Genomic DNA, 17,202 nt, shown 5'->3' with positions numbered 1-17,202 from the left:
AGGGTAGGAAAAAATAAAAATGGCAAAAGGAAAGATAGCGGGAATCGGGGAGGGAAGAAAGCGGCAAGTGGGAGTTGGTGGAGGAAGAAGTAGGTGGGGCAGAGGAGAGAGGGGCAGAGGCTTAGGTTGGGGGGTTTTTGAAAAAATATTTCAAAAATGCTTAAAACATATAAATTTAAAGTAAAAAAATACTTTAAAACTACGTGTCGAGACTAAAAAATATTAGTATTAATTTGCACAAATTACATACTTTGGGACTAAATACATTTGGCCGAAATATCAAAAGACTGGAAAGCAGTTTGGTTCAAAATTTTGACCCAAAAAAAAATGGTTTAATTGCATTTCCAATTAGATGTAGAAACGAAACTTCCTTTTGTCATAACTAACTTGCCATCCAAATTTTTTTGTCTTTAAACTAACTTGCTTCCAACCTTTTTCTTTTTTGCTTAAACTAATTAGCTTGCGAGTAAAATATTCCTTCACAGCAATTCAATACACAATAAAACAACACATTCTACGCAGAGGAGGCTAAGGCAGAAATGGGACTGGAAATTGTGGAACCAAACACATGCATTCGGGGTTGTTGTCACAGCCAAACAATCCCTCTTCATCTCCCGCCTTCTTCTTACTCCCTCTCATCCCCAATTGCTCGAGGTAGTAGATTGAATCCACCAATTTCCCAATTGTTTTTTTTTCTGTGAAAATATGAACTTGACGAGATTGATGCGGTTACTTGCTTTGTGTTGAATTTGATTTGCAGGGGCGGAGAGTGTGGTGTATGATGCTATTCTTGATGGTAAAAAATTGGCAGTGAAAAAGCCCATTTTGTCCACCTCTGAAGACATTGATAAGTTCCATAAGCAATTGCAATTACTCTGGTCAAATTTCTCTTTACTAACCCTTTTACCCATTAGATATGATTATGCAATTTTTATTTGTTTTTGTGAAGATTGAACTTTGTTGCTGATTCTTTTCATTTTTACTTTTCTGTTCCTTTTGTTGCTGGGGGGCTTTTGATGTTTTGACTAATAAAGCAAGTTGGATCATACGGGGATAGCTAAGCTAGTAGCAGCGCATGCTCGGCCGCCAAATTATATGTTCTTCTTCGAGTTTTATGAGTGTGGAAATCTTGCGGAGAAATTACATGTGGATGAATGGGTACCAACCTTCGATCAAGTGATTCACATTGCGTTGGATTTAGGTATATTCTGTTCGTGTGAATTTTGGTAGCATTTTGTTGGTCTATGTTTTTGTTTGTTCGATCTCACGTGCATAGACAGGAAGTTTGGGATTGAGTTGGAATGATGACAAGTGTGATGAACTTTTTACGGTAAAATGTGAGCTTTGATTATCCATTTAGGGTACTTGGGAATTAAGAACTGAAGAGCATTAGCATAGGCCTTCGGGTAGAGAATTTAACTGGGTCAAGATTGAAGAAATTCTTGTACTTGCTTATTCACTTCTGTATTTTACTGTTAAAAATTTTCATGCGGAGGACTCATAGAATGACACTGAGTAAAAAGATTTGTGTGGTGTGCTAAGAATCCAACTTTGCGATGGACAGAATGACTGATCCTCCTCCTTATTTGAAGTTCATTTGACATTTGGATCTTTTGAAGTCTGTTTTCTACCATGCTCAGCACATTTGTGCCCTTGAATTTTGGTCAACAGCATTTGGCCATCAAATATGATAATAAGTTAAAGTAGTAGAACAATATGAAACTGGCTCATATGAGGGAAAAAAGCAAAATTTGGAGGCCAGTTGTTCAGTCATAGATTTGGTTTTTGCTTGTTACTAATTGATGTTGGTGAACTGATCACTTTTTGAATCTAAAGATTTTTATAGAAACAAAAATTTCACTTTTGATGCTGTAAAAAATGAGCTATGCCAGACAGAGCTGAATATTTCATCAAAACATAAGCAAACCGAGCTGGAGCACCATTTCAAGATAGCTTGGGATCTCAAGTTGGTTATTTGTACTCTGCTTAGCTGACTAAATTAGAAACAGACACTCCATTGATCTGTTTGATTGACCATAAACTCTAAATTGTAACAGAGAGTGCCAGAAATACAGTATTGAAGTCTGCAAATTAATCATTCCACTTCTGCAGAAAGTTTGTGAGTTATGTGACAGTTCACACTACTTCACAGAGACCATTTATTGATTAAAAGTATATTTGGAGTCAGTTGTCTGGCACAGATACTGTATAGCATTTAATGTGCCAAACTTTGTTGTAGCCGTTGTATGTTGCCTTATTTGACCTACAGGCACCCCATATATGACTTTTTAGATAGAACTTTGTGCTGTATTGAAGGACTTAAGTTTTATAATATCAAGCATTCATGTGCATCCTTCGTGTTTTAGATTTGGTTTGAATTACCTGCATTCCTGACCCTTTACAATAGTTCGAGTATCTGCATGAATTTTTGTCCTAGGATTTGTTCATTTACAGGTCAAACATTTTTTCCCTTTGATCTGTAAAACACCTGTAAGCTCCATTATGCATCTCTTGCTTTATCTAGAAGCATGATAGCTTCTTTCCTTTCTTCTTCTTGTGTAGATGCTGCGTTCTTTCTATAGGTATCTAATTTTGAAGGCTGGAAAAGAAACAAGAACTACTTTGGGGAAATAGATATTTTTTCTTAAGATCATATGAGATCTTATCAATGTAGGAAATGATGTGTTAGAAGAATATTTGATAAATACAGGACTTGAGATGATGCTTTTCTGTTGATATGCTAACATCTTAAAGATGGACGAACTTTAAAGTACTTGTTCAACATAGCAAGATATTAGAACAATTTGGAAAGCTCAAATTCCCAGTTTTTATGCAAATCCTGTCATAAAGTTCCTATTGAATCAACAGAATTTGAGAACTGCATCCATGATAAGCATGGTGGTTTATTACAGTGCTTCTTGTTTCTGTTTACAGCAAAATCTCTGAAGTATCTACATAGTCTTGGGATTGTACATAGAGATGTGAAACCGTCAAATATTCTTGTAAGGTTTTTGCCAACTTTCTAATTTTCCTGCACAAGTGCTATGTGTCTGGAATATGTATTTTTGGTTATTCCCTCAAAAACATAGTTATACTTGACTGGTCCAACTGGAAGTTGCAAATTACTTTGTACAAGAAAATTACTTTGTTTTATTGGCTGTTAAAGTTTGTAGTGTTGTATTAATATATTTGGATAACAGACATTTGGGTCATGCAGCTTGACAGGAACCTCCGTCCACATTTGGCAGACTTTGGTTTGGCAGAATACGTGAGAGATCTTAAGCAAGTTTCAATTGGTAATTGGAAACCATCAGGTAAACCAACCGGAGGTTTCCACAAAAGGAATATGGTTGGCACCCTCATATACATGGCACCTGAAATACTGACGAAAGATTTACAGACAGAAAAATCTGATGTCTACAGTTTTGGTGTATCGTTGAAGTAAGTACTGGTGAAAGCTAATCTTCATGTATTATGGATGTACCTGTTAACAAATTTAACTAAAATGCATGTGTACTAGAATTAATTTTGCAAACTAAACATTCCTGACAAGTTATCCTTTTGGTTCCGGAGATTGAATGTTTTTTTGATGTCACGGTGTTTTCATGGCATAGTTTTTCTCTATGTCTTTTGGTAGCTACAAATGCATTTCAGCATTACATTGCATATATTTTGGTATCTCCTCATCATTTGACACGGCAACTATATATATCCAAATTTCATTTTCAATTTAAGGCAGTTGTGTTGAACTATCATGGAAGTTGTATCATTACAGGAAAAATGAGAAATACTTCTACCAGACCATCCAATCTGCTGTCTATTTAAAAGATCAATTATAATTCCTAGGCATAAATTGACTTCTCCTAGACATTTCCTCTCCATTAGTTTGGTAAACAGCCAGAAACAGGTAAATGTGCAGAAGCTTCTAAAGATTGAGAACTGGAAAGTCTACAGCAGTTCTTGTCTTGAACTTTCATGGAAGTTACACAATCACAGGAAAGACAAGAATTGCCTCTAGCATGTTATCCAATGTGGTGTGCATTTACTGAATCTAGCGATAAACCTGTTCTTTTTAGACATTACATCTCCGTTACTTCAGTGAAAATCCAAAGACAGGCCAAGGTGCAGAGCCCCTGTAGGTTGTGAATTAACAATCTGCTCTGCTCAGGTTCTTGTTCGGGGGGGATATAGTGCTATTTGGATAAGGAATTAAACGTCATATGAAACTGATCTTATGCAGTTAAGTGAAATGGAAAAAGGGTAGTAAGATTCTTTTGGAGGATGTGCAGAATGCTAATGCTTTAACCCAATGTCTGTGCATTTAGTGGCTATAATAAACTGTGCCTGCATTTATTTATTTACTTCTTTTGGTGTGAACTTTTACTATTCAATAGTAACTGGTACCTTGGGGTGAGTACAACAATAGGAAACAAAAAAATGGGGTCATTGAATGGACGAATCAAGGTTAACAAGGCCGTGTTTATTGTTGGAATGCCTTCATTCTGTTTTGTTTTGCCTATTTCTAAAACCTGTTATCTTGGTGGGGACATTGATAGAATGGAACGGAACAAAATATGGGTTCATTGAGTGAGAGAATTTTGATGTTTACAACCTTATGGTATTTTTTGAATACCTGAGCAGTGTTTTATTTTTGACAAATATATCCTGGTTTGGCTGGTTCTTTGTACAAATTGAGAGTAAACAGTACCAAATGATGCTTTCTGATGGTAAGAGACACCTACAAACCATCTATGATATTTTAAATAGGTCATAGTCAAGAAAGCATGAAACCTGAAACTCTTAGTTCCTGTTTTTCATTCTTATTTTAGATAAATAATAACTAACTTTTTTTTAATTTAGCTGAAATGTTAAGGTGATGTTCAATAAATTCCTCGACCGAGATTGTCACTTATTCTGTTTAACAAGAATTGCTGAACAATCCATGAAGAGCATGTTAGCGTCTGAAAAATGTTCACAGTGTCGTCTAAGCAAAATGCATCTTCAATTTCTTTTGTTGTATGTACTTAATAAAACTTGGCTGAAGTTAATTTTTTAGTTATTATCATCTTGCTCACACAAGTGCAACTGCTAGTTTGGTATTAGAAAAAGACTTAACTAATGATATGTGCATTTATTATCATCTGTACTTTCTATTAGCTATGTTCTATTTTGTGTTGGTGCCTGATCCTGAAATTTATACTTTCACTCTTCTTTTATCAACAACAATTTTTTGTCATCATTTTTTCTGATTATTCCATGTGTTTGATTTCTTGGAATTTTGTCTACTGCAGCGAGCTTCTTACTGGGGTTGTCCCATATACTGATCTTCGTGCAGAAGCCCAGGTTAACTTTCTCAGTGTTTCCTATTTGATACTTCTTACCATTACGATGATAGCAATAAGTATTTATTTCTTGTGGCTCATGTTCGTTTCGTCTACAAGCTGTATTGCCTATTCTTTTCTTCTTTTAACCCAGAAACTGAGACTTGAGATTCATTGAAGTGGGAGTTTTGTTACCTAATGGGAATTGATATGTCTCGAACACAAGCTGATCGATTAGTTTTATAATCCATTAGCATAATGATAATTATGTGAAAGTTTTTTTTTTAATTTTATCTACGTGAATGATATTTGTACTAAAATGGCTGATAAGTGGAATACTTTTATGAGAACTCCTAGCAATTGACTTTCTCATTATGCTTTTCACCTTGCTGTAAATTTTTTAGAGTATATAACGGTTGAAGAAGATGAACGAGTTTAGAATGTGTTGTTTTGTGTGAAACTGGATTTTGATTTTCGCTAAGGTTCTCTTCCTGGCCAGCTTCATGATAAGTCAGGCATGTTTAAGGCTAAAGAACTGGCTGGTTTTAAAGGGTTGCAAGCTATGGTTTTGGTGAAACTATGCTGTTTAGAAGGTTAAAGAATGAAGCCTGTATCTCAGATAATGATATTCAATGTTCTTAGTTTTTGAATCAGCTGATGAGATTTCATTTCGAGATGTATCACAGGGTGGGTGCCATGTTGAGAGGAGATTTGTCCCACCCCTCCCCCTTTCCTTGGGCTTTATGGCTTAAGTGTACCTATCAAAGCCTTATGTAGTTTAGCAGTTTATTTGCAATTTAAGCAGGATGTCTCTTAACCATATGGTCCTCCAATGTCCTGTTGTCTGTCAAACTTCTGCTTAAAGAGTTCTTTTCAATGTCGTGGTGATACTTTTAACCCTTCTCTCCTTCAAAGAAAAGAAGGAAAGAGCAAGGAATTTATTTATTTGTCTTTCAAGTGCTTTTCTGTTCTATGCAAAATTAAGTAGCTCTATATTGCTAACTTTATAAGTCTACTTGTTCTGTTAACTAAGTGATCTTAGGCAACTTTGCTTTATAGGCCCACACTGTGCTAGAAATGAACTATACTGAGCAACAACTTACAGCAGCTGTTGTATCTGAAGGATTGCGACCTGTACTTGCTAGTAGTAAATTGGGTGCATCAGCAAGTGTGTTGTCTTTAATTGAGAGATGCTGGGATGCAGATCCTGAAAGTAGGCCTTCTTTTGATGATATAGTTGTGGAACTGGATGCAATTCTTGAAAACAGCAATAATAGAGAGGAAATGGCCGTAATTCAACCTTCTGTAACCCCAGAGCATTCAAATGTTACAAATTCTAGAAGTTTTCATGAGAGCATAAACTGGTTCACGCAAGGAAAATATTCTTCAAAAGAAGCATCTATTATGCCAGAGTCCTTTTTCAGAGTCTTGGTTGATTCATCTGCTGATTCTGTTGCTTATTCTCCAGTAGTATCTTGGGGTTCCTTTGCAACGTGTGGAAGAAGGGAAACTATGGAGGATAGGCACTTTCTTATGCCTCATTTGTGTGATGAAAAGGATATTCATGCCTTTGGAATTTTTGACGGCCATCGTGGTATGTACCTACTTTCTAATTCTGATGACGTGCCTTTGATACCCTTCTAGAAACCATAGGCTTTACTGATTTCTGTTTTTGGATGGGAACTGGAAGATGGATTAAGTTGCTTCAGTACTATGCTTACTTTCATTCTTCTCTTTGTTTGAATGGTTAGTAGTATCTGGTTTGAGTGTTTGCCAAAGTTTATTCATGTTATGGGACTGAAGATTAACTTTCTTGTTGGGGAAGAAAGATTAGAGTAAATAAAACAAAAAAGAAAAAAAAGTAGAGGACAGCTATTTCTGTCATTTTATATGCCTAAGAACTTTCTGTTGCTCTCCTGTCTTTATCTGTTTTTCGTATCTATTTTGCAATATTTTCTTTCATGCTCTTAATTAATGGCTATCAAGCTCTAGAATGAACCTGAAAACTCTGAATTGCTCTCTTCCCTTCATCTGTTGTTCCTAGCTAGTTTGCAATCGTTTCTTTTCTGCTAGTTAAAAGGCCATTATGCTGAAGAAGTGATCTGTTAGTTATCACAGTTCTTAAGTCAGATACTTAGTAGACATCATTGAATAAAATCTGTTAGCTAATTTGTCCTTTTATTCATTAGGAGGAATGCGAAGAGGTTTGAAAGATGTGCTCCATAAAATTACTTTCTAGAAACCAATCTTGTGTTGCTTATGTAGAAAACGTATTTAACTGTGCATCCTCAAAGACAAACTTTAAATTTCTTGTATCTACTTGGAGCCTTTTTTGTTTTTCTCTAGAAGACTTACCTTTCATGGCAAAGAGTAGATGGGGAAAGATGTATTCAGAGGGTTGGTAGCTCTCCACCAGTAAATAAATTCCAACAACTAGATGCAACAGAAGTGCAATTTCTACATACAGTTTTTGTGCATTCACAGACTAGTTAGCCTATCTCTTAGTCAGAAAAGTGGAAGGTAGTTTTGCTTTGATCCCATATCCATTTACCCATCATGAGTTGATATTGGAGATTGTTCTCGCAAGTGTTAAGGTGTTTGTGGCAATAATATTTAAAAGTTCTTGTAATATTTTGAGGGACTATAAGCTCAAGAATACTAGCTAATCAACTGAAGCACATGCAGGTGCAGCAGCTGCAGAGTTTTCAGCTGGAGCACTACCTGGATTTCTGCAAACTTTAGCTTCCATGAGCAGGTTTTTCTTGCCCTATTTGACTGTATATTTTATGTATATCCTGATTGTTACCAGAAAAAATCTGTCTTATTTTCTGTTTTGTTGATAAGCCCATCTGATGCCCTTTACGAAGCATTCGTCAAGACAGACTCTGCATTCAGGGAAGAACTAGATTCTCGTCGCAAATCCAAGGGAGTTATTAAGAAAGACTGGCATCCTGGTTGTACTGCAGTCACTGCTCTTATTGTAAAAAACAGGCTTTTTGTTGCTAATGCTGGTGACTGCAGAACCATGTTGTGCCGCTCTGGTCATCCATATTCTTTAAGCAGGGTGAGTTGGGACTTGACTTTCTAATAAGTGAGAGACCTTGTACCCTTGTCTTGGTGGTGTCTTGTTGCACAAAGTTTCAGGTTTACCAATTAAGTGACGTTAATATAGTAGGATCATGTTGCAAGTTGCTCTGAAGAGAGAGAACGTGTCATTAGTGCTGGTGGCCAAGTCAAATGGCAAATTGATACATGGAGGGTTGGTCAAGCTGCTCTCCAGGTTTCTCCAATCTTTTGCTTTTTAACACTGTTTTTTTGTATCTTTTTGGCTTATTAATAATAGTGAGTGTTGGTCTCTCCAATGTACTTTTTCCTATTTTTTTCCCATCCATATTGCAATATACAAGTGTCACTTTCACAACAAAAAGGAGAAAATAATGATATTGCTGTAGCACCCAAAGTTGACTATGTAGGTAGGAAATTTGGTAGGGCACAAAATACCAATTAAGAAACAATCAGGGGCTGCAAGCAAAAAGAGGCAAAGAGCTGCAGCAAAAAATGGTGCTAGAATAAGACAAGGAGGAGTCTTGGAAATTGTCTTAGAAACCTTTAGGCATCACAGAGCTAAGGCAATAATTGCATCAGGAATCTCAAGAAAGTTTCCAAAATCCTGAGGACATTTTGTAAATGGTCGTATCAGTGAACTTAGTCTTGTTCCTTTTCAATTTCCTTCAATCCATATAAATATCACAATTTTAGTTTGTTTTCCAGTTGGAACAAGAATCATAAATTTGAATTAACTTGAATTTTATAGGACTTTTTGTTGAAAGGAAAATTCTTATTAGAGGTAGTTATCATTTGAGTTTTTGATGAATTAAGCGACTATATGGTGATGTTGATGCAGTTCTTTATCCTTATGGGTTCTCTTATGTTTTCACCATTTGAAAAGCATAACAAGATACATACCCTTATGTGGCGAGGATAAGGTAAACATCTCCTTTCAATGCATCCCAAAAATGCTTCACCATTGAACAAATCGAACAATTTTCATGCAATTTCTATCTTGCAAAACAACTCCATTTTCAGACGTCTAAAGAAGAAAAGCAGTTGATGTTTACAAATATCAAGAAAGGCAATTTTGTGATTAACTTTTGCATATTGAAAGAATTATGTGGTTTTTCAACTGACTGATCAAACGTTTTCCCTCAACAGGTTACACGGTCTATTGGAGATGATGATCTGAAGCCTGCTGTAACAGCTGAACCTGAGATAACTGAAACCATACTCTCTGCAGCAGATGAATACATTGTAAGAAATTGAGTTTTGGTAACTTGATGACCTTTAGAATTTGGATTCAGCAGAGGATTAACGATATTAATGCTTCCTAATTTCTAATTTTGGCATTTCTTGATGAGTCATTACTGTTATTTCTTCAAAATTCAAGGCCAAATTTTGCAAACTGTGACTATTTGAATCTTTCTCTGTTTTGTTGTTTGGAATTGTTTCTAATGAAGATGCAGTTAGCATAGTTATACTACTGCTATATTGCAGCTGTAAATTACTTCAAGAACTTCATGGTAAACGGTTTTGCATGTTCTGTGGTGGAAATCCCCCTTCTGCTCCTTTTTACCAAAAAGGAGAAAAGGAAAGGAAGGAAAGCTTTATAGCAATCATCTCACTTCAGGTGTCTTTGTACCTTGAAGTGGCATAGATTTGCTTTTACTTAGTATTGAAGTCCATTTAGTTTTACCCAAGTGTTAGCACTTAATCCAGAATAACAAAGTATTTTTTATTAGACAAAATTAGATTGACGTCGGAGTAAAACTGCTGTTAGAAATTGACACCTTGGTGTTTTCACTTTAAAAAAAAAAAAATACAAACTACTACTGTTGATTAGCCAAGAATTTTCGAAGAGGAGGAAACCTCTTAAATTATATAGAGTATCTGCAATAATAGGTAAAATGGAGGCTGTGTAGCCTGCCTATGGAAGATTTTTTTCATTTGATAAATTCAAACGAAATCCTATGCTCAACAATCTCCACTTGCATGGAGAAATCCCAATTTATCTTGGTTTAATAGATTTTCAGCTAGCTACTAGACACTGAATATCAGTTCTTGTTCTATTAGCCATTAGAGGAGCAGCTAAAGTAGTTATCTCCTGATTGTGACAATTCATTCACGGTATTTAGTGGCAGCTGTAGCAAGTTTGAGAACCTTACACAGAAAGGAGTTCTGAGGAAAAAGCTTAAGGAGCCAACCAAACTCAGTATGCCATTACTGAGCTGTTCTGATCATAGGATAGTGATAAGTTTCTTGCAGGTAGCTGTGTTATTACTGTTAAATAGAGAGGATTAATGGATTTCTCAGCCTGATTAAAATGAGAAACTGTACTTGCAAGTTGATACCCCATTGTTCCAGCTTGTCCAGTCCAGGTAAACTTCTATAAGCCAGCCACAACTTGAAGACAAACCAAGGAACAATTGTAAAAAATCATGCCAGATATAGCTAAAGACCATTGCAAAGAATCCTGAATTTGTGGATTGGGAGTAAAGGTAGCCGGTAATTTTTACCAATTATCTGAATATAAACGAAGAAACAAGTGTAGAAATTATGCCAGGTTTAGCTAAAGACCATTTCAAAGAATCCTGAAATTGAAGTTTAAGAGTAAATGAGACCAATAACTAGTAATTTTAATCAATTATCTGACTTCATGAGTTACCCTCCTCCCTTCAGGACACTACCAATTAATTTCTTGAATAATAGAAGAAAGCATTGCTTGTGTTTTTGCCAGTGAAGTATCCAGCCATCTTCTTAGAAAATATTGTAGAATTGAGCCTCATAAGTGCCAATTATGAAATTAGAGGTGAGAACATTTCCAACCTAAACTTTAAACTGGAAGCTTTTTTCCTTGCTAATGGATTATAGAATCTAAAGATATTCCTCCTCCAGAAAAACAAAATCCTCACATGGTTCAGAGACTTCTATTCCTGGTACAGATTCTGGTGAAGGCCTGGAACCCCATTCTGATGGTGTCATACTTTAGTCTGCAGAGGATGATTCCTCTGTCCCAGGTCATAAACTAGCTTCTAATCCTCTTGAGTGTGGTTGTGGGCAGCACTAATTTGATGAGTTGCGTCCCTCCTAGTCTCTTATGGGCCCAGCTTTTAGTCCTGGCAAGTACTTTCTCCAAATGGGCTGGCAATCTCTGATTTTCAAACTAGTCAGTATATAAGCAATGGCCAATTATCTTGCCAGCAATACAGCTTTTGGCAATTCCCACTGGATATTGCACAGAATAGCCTCTCTTTCATCTTTAATCCCCAGAGAGCAGCAATTACTCTTCTGAAGGCTTGGTGAAATAGAATTGAGGATTGAATAGAATTCTGGATGGATAAAGAGGATTTAAAGTTCATAATCCTGATATATGCTGTTTAAATAATACGTGTCTTGATGCTAGCTTAATTCTATAGTGTCATTTGAGTTTGTGCTTGAAATTATTAAATCATGTATTTGGCATGTATAAGTTGTATGTCACTAGTCCATACAAGTGAATCATGGAGTATGATTCATTCACGGTAATCACCTTAATGTCAATCATTGCGTGTTTTGTTAAGACTTCTTCTTTCTCTATCTCTACCCCTTTTTTTTTATTATTATTATTTTTGTTTGGCTGCAAGTGACTTGTTTGATTGTCAGGTAATGGCCAGTGATGGGCTTTGGGATGTTATGAACGAAGCAGATGTAATAAGCATAATCAAGGATACTGTTAAAGAACCTGGAATGTGCTCAAAAAGATTGGCTACTGAAGCTGCTGAACGAGGCAGCAAAGATAACATAACAGTTATCATTATTTTCCTCCGCCCAGTCTCCACAGCAGAGAGAATTTACTAGCTTTTAAAGAGTTCTGCACGGTGCAAATTACAAAAATTTACATGTTTTACCCTGTATTTTACAGCTTCTTGTGTTGTAGCTACCATTATTTATTCTTTGAATTTGCGTTTACAATGCAGCACGAAGGATCATACTCTCAAATCATGTTCTTCCGTGTTATTAAACATACTGTTGCTATTTTGTCTGCTGTCATAGTTTTTTACATTCCATGCCTGCTTCTAGGTTGATTGAAGTCTGATGTGTGTTTTTCGGCAATTTTTGAGCTTCTGAAAGGAGACTCGTACAGGTTTAGGACAATTTTTTGTCATCTTTTGTTCTTAGTTCTAGGATTCAAAACCAAAGGTACAAAAGTTTTGAGGCAATTTTGCAATGTTTCCGGGAAATTGTTCATAAAACCTGATATCTATGTTTGTTTTGGCTAATTATGAGGTTGCACGGAACAGAATCGCACTACAGTTTGGTTTTCATTCCCTAACAGATGGGCAAAGTGAAAGATTCAATCAATGCTTGGAGCCTTTTCTTAGATGCATGACTAGTGAACTACCATCACAATGAAGTAAATGGCTTAGCATGGCAGAGTGATGGTATAATATATCTTATCACTCTAGCTGGAAACTCTCTGTGTTTGAAGCACACACTATGGCTACAAGATGCCGCCACTTCCAATGGTACCTTGTTATAATACTATAATCCCTGCTGCAAATGCTGGGCTGCTGATGCTGTAAACAATCGAGGAACATCTAGACAAAGCTGAGAATAGAATGAAGGTTTTTGCTGGTAAGCATAGAACAGAAAGACAACTGAAATGGATGATTGGTTGTATCTAAAATTACAGCATATAGACAACAATCCATTGCAGCTAGAAGATATCTCAAGTTGGCTTCCAAATTCCATGGACTATTTCAAGATACAAAAAAGATCAGTGCTGTGGCTTATAAACTAAAACTGCTAGCAGGTGCTAGAATGCACCTTGTTTTTCATGTTTCTCTTCTGAAAAAGAAGATAGGACCCGCTCAGCAACTGACTCTCACTGTCCCTGAACTGGACAGCAATAATCACTGCTGGCTGGAACCTGCTGCTGTGTTGAAAAGATGAATGATATTAAGAAATTCTCAACCTGCGATCCAGTACTTGATCAAATGGTACCAGCTGAGTGAAGAGGAAGCATCTTAGGAGGATATATCTTTCATTCTCAGGCAGATTCCAAGTTCCAGCCTTGGCCAAGACGAATTCTTGTTCAGAGGGGGGAAAGTTGTCAAGCTTTAAAGAATTAGTACTGAATTTCTAGTTGTGTTAATAGTAGTAGTCATATGGGGGTGGGGGGATTTAAGTGTTACGGTGTTGTTTGGGGTGTTAATTCAGTGGTTAACCAATTAGTTTAAGACTGTTACTGCATTAATAATGAGTGAGTTAATCAATTGGGAATTTGTTACTCATTAGAGTATAAATCCAACATGTACACATCATTTTGGCATCTTGGAAGAAATAACAGAAACTCTCTCTCTCTCTCTCTCTCTCTCTCTCTCTCCTCGGTTTTTCTTCCTCTTAACTGTATCTTCATTCCTTTATCAATTGAAGGAATAATTTTCAAGAAAACCATAAATATCCTCACACCTGGCTCTTGCTTTGACCTTGCACAAGTCTGCCTTGGTTAACATTATTTTCTTTTTACACCCATCTCAAATTCCTTAACAATCCAGCCATTGTACTGTTGGTCATCTTCGAAATAGGTGGACCATACCACTTCAAAAAATTACCACAATTGACAATTGCACATGTTCAACTGGTTATGAGACATTTAAGAATTAAAAACATTCAAGCTTTTAAAGATCAAAATTACCACGTGTAACAACTGAATTCGGGTTGTTGCTGATGAAGATCAAACCAAAACTCCCAACTAGCATGCTCATGGAAACTGTCACTCAACCGCACCAATGTCTGTGTAGCAGTCACATGACCGCTTTTGACTAATCTTCTGTCCAGAATTGCCACTAGTTCCCGTAGCAAATGACCTTGAGCAATCAAATCGGAGGGAATTTGCTGCTGAACCATCTGAGATCCAACCTTCTTTTTTAGCAGAGAAACATAGAAAGTGGAGTGTTTCTTAGCAATTGTTGGTAACCATGGTTCAAAGTCACGGTCGCAGTCGCGGCTGCGGCCCGGAACGTTCCACATCGATCTCGGCATATCGATCGCGGTCTCGGTGAGACGCAAATTTTAAAGTATTTAATATTCTAAAAATTGTTAATAATATAAAAAGTATGCTAAATAAAAATAATTAAAAAATAGCAAAAGAAACGACCAAGTCAATCCGTCACGTTGTGACTCGGCTGATTTCTCGTCTTGACTTGGGATAACTCGGAGTGACTCGGCCGAGTCAATCCGTCGCGGTGACGACTCGGCCGATTTTTCGGCGAGTCAAGTATTTCGGTATCGTTTCGTCACGGTATCGTATCGGTAGGGGTCGAGACGGTGACGACTCGGCCGAGACTTCGAACCATATTATGGTAACTGAAATTGATAAGCTACAGGTCCAACTCTTTCCAGAAAGGCACAAAGTGATGCGGTGATAGCTTCTGATTCTTGTTTCCGCGAATGCAGCCTATAAGGCTGAAGCTTGACATAAACCAAATCTCCGATGTCTAATTGCCTTATCTGTTATGCATAAATCAGCCTATTGCTGCCTTGGACATACTTCTGTCAACACTATGGTTCAAAGATGCAGCCGAGTCCAAGATGACTCGGCCGATTCATCACCAAAACGGAGGACTGTGGTCCACAACCATTTCGAGTCTACTCGCAGATAGAAGAATCATTGAGAAGTCGGCCAAAACTCGATTGACGCGGACTGAGTCATTTTCGAGTCCAACAGAAACAGATTCGTCCGAATCAAGTCAGGCCAAACAAAAACTCGACGACAAAAAAGAAAAAAAGAAAAAAAGTCTCAATGGCCCTTCAACTCTTTTCTAAATAAAGTTTTAACCCTCCAACAATTAACGGTAAAGTTTTGCCCTCGATCTAATAAAATAGCATATTTATGACCTTCTGTCAAATCCAACAGTTAAAATTGACGGAAAGCATTATCTCGTGAGATGCACGATTAAATATCAAGGGCATATTAGTCTGTAAAGGAGGAACCTGCAAATCTAGAAAAGGAGAATCTTCTAACTTTGGCTGACCCTTCAAGATCGCAGACCTGGATTATAAATTTGAGGCTTGAAGTAGCAGAAGGGGTGGAAATTGTTGGCAGCTGGCAAATCACGGTTCATCAATTTTTGGAACAGCAGGGCAAGAACGTAGGCAGTATGCGCCTGCACCACAACCTGCCATGCCTGCAATAACATTACTACAAAAAGTTGCTCAGATTGGAGCAGCAGCAACTAATGTTTCACTCCTGAAAGGGTTCGGGATTGTTTCTTCGGCGTCAGCTTCCAGCGGCCAGCAGGAGTGGAGTGGGAGGGCAATTGAGTCTGATAGTGCATCATTGGCAACAGGCCTAGGACTTGGGCTGACATGTGATAGTGGGTCTAGCTTGAAGGAACTGACGTTGGGAACTCCATCTGTATTTGGTCCTAAGCATACTGCACTTAACCTTCTTGGATTAGGGATGGCAGCTGGTGGAGGCCCATCAGGCGGATTTTCTGCTTTAATGACATCAATTGGTGGCGGCCTTGATGTTGCTGCTGCAGCGGCATCATTTGGTGGCAGCGACGAGTATTCTGGTAAAGATATGGGAAGGGGATCATGACACAATTAGAACATTTGTTTTCATGAAAGTCAAGGCTTTCATAGTTGACATATTGGGAGTGTGATTTGTGAGGTGGCATCGAGCTTTATTATCAATTAATCTTGCAGTAGCAAATAGCGACTCTTGGCCCGGTAATGCTCCTTAAAAAATTAAACAATTGGCCCTGCATATTGGTTTGCCAGCTGACAGACAGCAATATATACATCGACTAGGTAGAACTGGGCGCAAAGGCAAAGAAGGTCAAGGCATGTTACTATTGGCCCCTTGGGAGGAATTCTTCTTGTCAACCATTAAAGACTTGCCAACAACGAAGGCAGAGGTACCTTTGGTTGATCCAGACACAAGGAAAAAGGTATGTCTGAGATTTAATACTTCCACTTTTGCAACACCAAGATACTCTGCCACTTCCGCAAGTACTTTGTCAGTTAGCTTGGGATCCGCCAGTTTCTGGACATAATTATTAAACATGGGGAATGCAGTGTCTTTTCCATCTTTCAATTGCCATATTAGCATGACACTAAGTTTCTTGGACCCTTCAGAACCTGAACTCCATTTTATGTATTTACCTCCAACAGCCCAAGATGCAGATGGTGGGAAATTTGAGTTCTGTGAAGGCGTATGGACATGGAGATGCCCAAGCACTGCAAAATACTTGAATTGACTAAGAGCAAGCGATGAATTGTGACCATCTGGTTCCAGTTGATGCACAGCAATTAGCACTTTCGCTGCAGCATCCGGATCGAATAGTTTGATTTTTTCGCACTAGGGTTTTGGAGCAAAAGGGGTGGAAATTGTTGGAGGGAAAATCAGTGGTGAAAGTGTTTTTACTCTTTCTTTGTTCAGAGACTATAATGCCCTTAATATTTGACCGTGCATCTCGCGAGATGATGCTTCCCGTCAAATTTAACTACTAGGTTTGATAAAAGGGCCACGAATATTCTATTTTATTAGATTGAGGGCCAAAACTTTACCGTTAATTGTTGGAAGGCTAAAACTTTATTTGGAAAAGAGTTGAAGGACATTGGGACCTTTTTCCCAAGAAAAAATGATTACATCTGAAAATCTGACAAACGAAGCTCAAAAGGCCAAATGAGGACAATAATTCAAGCCGACTAACAGAATGCAAAAGAAAACTTTATCAGGACAATAATTCAATCAACGACAATAATTCGAATCACAAAACTTCATCACTTTACCTTTTTCTTTCCCCTCATCTGGAAATGTTTGCATACTAAATCAAGT

General features: G+C 37.4%; 2 protein-coding genes across 3 annotated transcripts; both read left to right on the top strand.

The window, feature by feature from the left end:
• The first annotated feature begins 386 nt into the window (after window positions 1–386).
• LOC113696973 (protein kinase and PP2C-like domain-containing protein) lies at window positions 387–12,392 on the top strand. Of its 2 annotated transcripts, XM_027216354.2 has the most exons (13): window positions 387–654; window positions 761–878; window positions 1,035–1,201; window positions 2,935–3,002; window positions 3,218–3,441; window positions 5,292–5,343; window positions 6,381–6,534; window positions 6,790–6,915; window positions 8,007–8,076; window positions 8,166–8,385; window positions 8,497–8,601; window positions 9,534–9,629; window positions 12,018–12,392. In XM_027216354.2, the coding sequence occupies exons 1-13, from the start codon at window positions 540–542 to the stop codon at window positions 12,210–12,212; spliced, it is 1,710 nt and encodes a 569-aa protein (XP_027072155.1). In that variant the 5' UTR covers window positions 387–539; the 3' UTR covers window positions 12,213–12,392. The 2 variants fall into 2 exon arrangements, with proteins under 2 accessions (XP_027072155.1, XP_027072154.1); XM_027216353.2 differs by having other exon boundaries at window positions 6,381–6,915.
• A 2,954-nt stretch (window positions 12,393–15,346) lies between these two features.
• LOC140009596 (zinc finger protein ENHYDROUS-like) lies at window positions 15,347–16,905 on the top strand. The gene is made up of 2 exons (XM_072055675.1): window positions 15,347–16,312; window positions 16,536–16,905. Exon 1 carries the CDS (start codon window positions 15,541–15,543, stop codon window positions 15,958–15,960), a length of 420 nt encoding a protein of 139 aa, XP_071911776.1. The 5' UTR covers window positions 15,347–15,540; the 3' UTR covers window positions 15,961–16,312; window positions 16,536–16,905.
• Window positions 16,906–17,202: the final 297 nt, after the last annotated feature.

This window comes from Coffea arabica, chromosome 6e (assembly GCF_036785885.1).
Source record: "Coffea arabica cultivar ET-39 chromosome 6e, Coffea Arabica ET-39 HiFi, whole genome shotgun sequence".
Taxonomy (NCBI): domain Eukaryota; kingdom Viridiplantae; phylum Streptophyta; class Magnoliopsida; order Gentianales; family Rubiaceae; genus Coffea; species Coffea arabica.
The sequence above is the reverse complement of the archived record's forward strand: the minus strand, read 5'-3'. Positions and strand labels throughout refer to the sequence as shown.

Bases quoted from the DNA above. Each gene is read 5' to 3' on its own strand.
- LOC113696973 (XM_027216353.2), top strand. From the start codon at position 540: ATGGGACTGGAAATTGTGGAACCAAACACATGCATTCGGGGTTGTTGT. The intron at 1,202-2,934 runs GTATATTCTGTT...TTCTGTTTACAG, and splicing joins TCACATTGCGTTGGATTTAG to CAAAATCTCTGAAGTATCTA. The intron at 8,386-8,496 runs GTGAGTTGGGAC...TTAATATAGTAG, and splicing joins ATCCATATTCTTTAAGCAGG to GATCATGTTGCAAGTTGCTC.
- LOC140009596 (XM_072055675.1), top strand. From the start codon at position 15,541: ATGCCTGCAATAACATTACTACAAAAAGTTGCTCAGATTGGAGCAGCA.